At 32.1% G+C, this 5,094-nt stretch overlaps 1 protein-coding gene across 1 annotated transcript; it reads left to right on the top strand.

Moving 5' to 3' along the window:
• On the top strand, nucleotides 1–3,254 carry LOC106468000 (dnaJ protein homolog 1-like). The gene is made up of 3 exons (XM_013928395.2): nucleotides 1–357; nucleotides 931–1,785; nucleotides 2,577–3,254. Exons 2-3 carry the CDS (start codon nucleotides 937–939, stop codon nucleotides 2,802–2,804), a joined length of 1,077 nt encoding a protein of 358 aa, XP_013783849.1. The 5' UTR covers nucleotides 1–357; nucleotides 931–936; the 3' UTR covers nucleotides 2,805–3,254.
• The last annotated feature ends 1,840 nt before the right edge of the window (nucleotides 3,255–5,094 follow it).

Raw genomic sequence — 5,094 nt, 5'->3', positions numbered from 1 at the left:
TCAGTGGTCACGTGATAAGTTCGGATTGTTCACGAAAGTTCTAGTACTCTCTTTGAAGGTATTTATAGGGAGATAAGCGGAATTGCGTAGGCATAAGTCATATAGTATCGTCAGGATATGTTAATTTGTTTCACGAGAGCATAGTGGAAGTAGTTATTGAATAAGTAAAGTACTTTATTGAGCAAAAGTAACGCAAATAAGTGATTTTGATATACTAGTGCTAACGATATTTGTGGAATATCAATTTTTCGTGCATTTGGACAGTTTGATTTGAGTAAATCATATTGTGTTCCTACGCTTTGTGTGTTACTCACTGACCAGAACTTCAGATTTGGAGTGTGATAAACTATTTACAAGGCAAGTTATTTAATCAGTGTTAAAATTAAATATATTACTAAGTTTAATGCATACCTAACTTTATATAACATTAATAGTATAGGTATTAACCAATACCAGTCTTTAACTTTAAGCTCTACAATTTTGTTTTTTGTCACTTTACTGCTTCACATACTCATGATACTGTCTAAATTTTGCTTCAATTTCAATATAAATTTTACGTTAGTTAGCTTTTAATTTTAAGTCATAAATGCACGTTTGTTTCATTATTTTGGAATAAAACTTAAAATTAAAAGGTACTGAAATTCTAGTAGTAGTAGTACTAATACTAGTAGTACCAGATCCTTATTCAAGTTATTGAGTTATTTCATAATGTGTACTTTTTATTTTTGTACTTTAATCTTAACCAGAAATTAAAAACTTCATTATATTCATAGGAAAATTACAGTTGGTGTGTTACATTAAAGTAATGATTATAACAAGAATCGTGACATGTCTTGGTAAATGAGTAAATTTTGTGTATTTAAAAATACATGTACATGTATTTAGTTTTCTCTGTTTTAAACATTGCATCTTGTGATTTGTTCTTTTCAGTTGAAAATGGGTAAAGATTACTACAACATTCTTGGTATCAGCAAAAATGCTTCTGAAGATGAAATTAAAAAGGCTTACCGTAAACTAGCCTTAAAGTATCATCCAGACAAGAATAAGTCTAAGGAGGCAGAAGAGAAGTTTAAAGCAGTTGCTGAGGCTTATGAGGTTCTGTCTGATAAGAAGAAGAGGGAGATATATGACCAGTATGGTGAAGAAGGTTTGAAGGGTGGAATACCAGGAGGTGGTGGTGGAGGAGGAGGTGGTGGTGTATATGGTGGTAGTGGGCAACAGTTCTCCTACACTTTTCATGGTGACCCTAGAGCTACCTTTTCTGAATTCTTTGGAACAGATAACCCATTTGAAAGCTTCTTTAATATGGGTGGTTTAGGACAGAGTGGCGGACAAGGAATGTATTTTATGCAAGACAACATGGATACCGATGATCCATTTGTGAACCTTGGAGGTGGAAGGGGAAATGCCTTTAGGTCACAGAGTTTTTCAGCCAGTAGTCCCCACATGGGCAGAGCAAAGACTCAAAAGCAGGATCCCCCAGTTGAGTACGATTTGTACGTGTCCCTTGAAGAGGTCATGCGAGGGTGCACAAAGAAAATGAAAATTAGTCGTAAAGTGATGAATCTGGATGGAAGAAGCACGCATCGTGAAGAAAAGGTGCTAACGATCAATGTAAAACCTGGTTGGAAAGCGGGTACAAAGATAACATTCCAGAAGGAAGGTGATCAGATGCCGGGAGCCATCCCTGCTGACATCGTCTTCATCATCAGGGACAAGCCTCACTCGGTCTTCAAGAGAGATGGTAGCGATCTCAAGTACACAGCAAATATAACACTAAGAGAAGTAAGCACATATTAATTTACTGTTTGTCACTGAAGGAATAAAAAATACATTTCTGTGTTGGTACCTTATAGTTATACAGTTTGTAAGAAATATCTTGTAAGGTGTATTTTATTAATCCATTGCACCAGAGTCAAACTTCAGCCTTTCTTATTGACGTACACACTGTACAGTAAAGCCAAAATCAAGAAATAATTGGTCATGTCAATGTAAAATTTACTAAAAGAACAAATATTCAAGTATTGAGGTCAGTTAAGGTTTCTGAGAGCATTATAGTTCCTAAATTTAAATATTTTGATAATACTGTTTTTCTACTGCATTATCATATAAAGCTTCATTAAGGGCATGTTGGACCGAAAATTTTGCCAAATGTTAGTCATTTAGTTTATTCTTTTTAAATGTTCAGATGTAATTTCTTTTCCTTTTGGAATTGGATTAGGGTTTACGGCTACAACATTGTTTTTAAAAAAACAAATTTTAATATGTTTAACTTGTACAATTTATTTTAGGATTAGGTTTTGTAACAAATGATTAACTTAGGTTAATGTCTGACATTAAAACAGATTGGAGTTAAAACTTAATGTCTTAATTAAAGACATCGAAGAAGACTTAAGAATATATGATAATTGAAAATATGAATATTTTATTTGCTAATTTGTGTCAATAGTATATTTTCTTGTTACTGTACTATAATATTTAAAGTTCTATTGGACACTTAGTTTTTTTATTTAAGTTTCTGTAAATTGTTATCATATTTTAGATGATTGTGAACAAAAATGTACGTTTTATTTCAGGCAATGTGTGGAACAAAGATTCAAGTCCCAACTTTAAAAGGAGATAAGATTTCTCTTCGACTAGAAGGAGTCATCAAGCCACAGTCTATCCAAAGAGTTCAGGGTCAGGGGCTTCCTTATCCTAAAGAACCATCAAGACGAGGTGACTTGGTTATCAATTTCAACATTAGATTCCCTGATAACCTCACAGAAAGCACCAAACAAATATTGTGGGACTGTTTACCGTAGTCTTGTAGTAGTCACAGTTTTCTTGCTTTATTGAACTGCTTTTGATGTCTCTCTTTTCCACTTTAGAACTTTTTAAAAATCTTTGAATGTAAATCCAATTGTAATGGTGAAAAACTAAGAGGCACTTTATCAAGATTTAATGATTTAAATATTTTGAGAGAGATAGTGGCTGATGGAAAAGACCATGAAGTAAGATGGTTAGTGGTTGTTTTGTATAAAAATAACAACAACAAAGGTTTAGCCTCCTTCTTTAAGGGAAGTGGCTTGTTGAAATTTTGGTATGTGAACCAATGTTAAACAGCTTGTGACATTTGTATGTAAATAAGTTTTTATGTACATATTGTAATGTAACACTGTTTTGTACATGTCCTGTAAAAAATGTGAATTTTGCTGTATGAATCTCTAATGATTCACCTAAAGTATGGTTAGGAAATATAAATTTTGTACAAATGGTGTAAGAGTGAATTTATTTTTTATATTAGACTTGCACAGAGCTAATGTTAAGGCAGACATCAACTTGGAATTCACTAACAGAAACTATGTTAATAAAATCAACAGTCATAAACTATCTTGTATTTTACCTTAACTTTTTTGTTAGTGGTTAAAAGAAATTTAGTTTTAGGAGCATTGTTCACTTTTGAATTTCTGAAACTAAAGCTAGAAGTGGATGTTAAATATTTCACTTAAACAACTTGACACTTAACACTACCATCTCAAAGCACTATCCAGGAGTATTTATAATTACTTCATTATTCATCCACAGTATTTCTCATGACATTTAAGTTTTGTCGAAAAGACAGATAGATAGATGTGTTACAAAATATTTTCAGTTTTTTTTTTTATTAGAAATATTCCTTCTCCATAGCAGAATTTGTTGGCTTTTAAGAAGAGAGATGCAAACAACTTTTTAAATTTTGTGTTCATTCAATAAAAAAATTAACCTTTATAACTTTCAAAATTAGTTTTAAAATATTTTGTCCTGTAATTATAATTATTTGTTTTTGAGATTTATTAAAGAAATGTAAGATCCTTCTAATTATTTTATCACCTACATATAACAGACTTCCCAGTGGGTCACTGCAAAAATAAATGTTCAAGTATAAAAGTCTAATGGATGGTTTACATTTAAATAAGATAGGGGCTGGCTTGTTTTTGCTACACTATTAACTTGGCTGTAAGGGAAGTCTTAAACTTGGACTAGACAGGTGGTGAGGGCCAGAATAAATTGAATGTAAAAAGAATAAGGGGCAAAGAAAAGTTTAGCTGGGGAAGCGAGTGTAGAAGTAGTTACAAGGTGAGGCTTAATTATTACTATTGTAATACTAGAAGAGAAAGAAATAAAATAGATGATCTTAGAGCATTGGTAGGAATGGAGGATTTTGATATAATGTGAATAACTGAAACATGGTTAAACATAGATGATTTTGATGACAGAATTTTTTTTAAATACAGTGGTACAGGCTATTTATTAGGGGATAGAGTATTAAAGAGGAGTGGCTTTATATGTAAAATGTCAGTTATATCCTGTGGAAGTTGAGGATATCAAAGATAATAGCAAGGAGATTGAATCCATTTGGATTTCTATTAGTGGATATAAAGGGAAAAGGCTTTTAGTGGGAATTTGTTACAGATCACCAGATGATACTGATGAAATTAGTGAGAAACTTTACAATGAGATTAAGGTTTCATCTGTTAATGAAGTCATAATTATGGGTGATTTTAATTTCAGGCATATAGATTGGGAAATGCTAGAGTCAAACTGTGAGGAAGAAAGGTTTTTAGAAACTGTTCAAAATGGCTTTCTTCACCAGTCAGTTTAGGGACCAACCAGAAACAATGCTATTTTAGATTTATTGTTAACTTCAACTACAGAAATTATTGGGAGGGTGGAAATTGGGGAACATCTGGGTGCAAGTGATCATTGCTCTATTAGCTTCAATGTTTTGCTGTATATGGAGATAAGAATAATGATATTTTAGTTACAAGTTTCAAAAAAGCACATTTTGAAGGAATGCAACAAGTATTATCTGTTGTGAATTGGGCAGCTGAGTTATTTGGAAAAACTGATAAGATATGGAAAATTTTTAAATATTGAAAGTAAATGTATACCTTATAGAAAGAAAAGGGTAGCTGCAAGTAAAAACCAGGGTGGTTCACAAAGAGTATTAGAAAATATAATTAAAGAAAAGCATCATAAATTTAAGAAATTTAAATTTAGAAGATCAATAAAGTTGGTGAAACAGGAAATTAGGGCATCAGAAAGGATGTACAAGAAAAGCTTGGCTGAAAA

This window comes from Limulus polyphemus, unplaced genomic scaffold, assembly GCF_000517525.1.
Source record: "Limulus polyphemus unplaced genomic scaffold, Limulus_polyphemus-2.1.2 Scaffold2825, whole genome shotgun sequence".
Taxonomy (NCBI): domain Eukaryota; kingdom Metazoa; phylum Arthropoda; class Merostomata; order Xiphosura; family Limulidae; genus Limulus; species Limulus polyphemus.
This window is presented reverse-complemented; position numbering and strand designations above follow the sequence as displayed.

What these genes read in the sequence shown, in the direction of transcription:
- LOC106468000 (XM_013928395.2), top strand. Translation starts at nt 937, where the DNA reads ATGGGTAAAGATTACTACAACATTCTTGGTATCAGCAAAAATGCTTCT. An exon ending in CAAATATAACACTAAGAGAA is followed by an intron (nt 1,786 to 2,576) that starts GTAAGCACATAT and finishes GTTTTATTTCAG; the next exon opens with GCAATGTGTGGAACAAAGAT.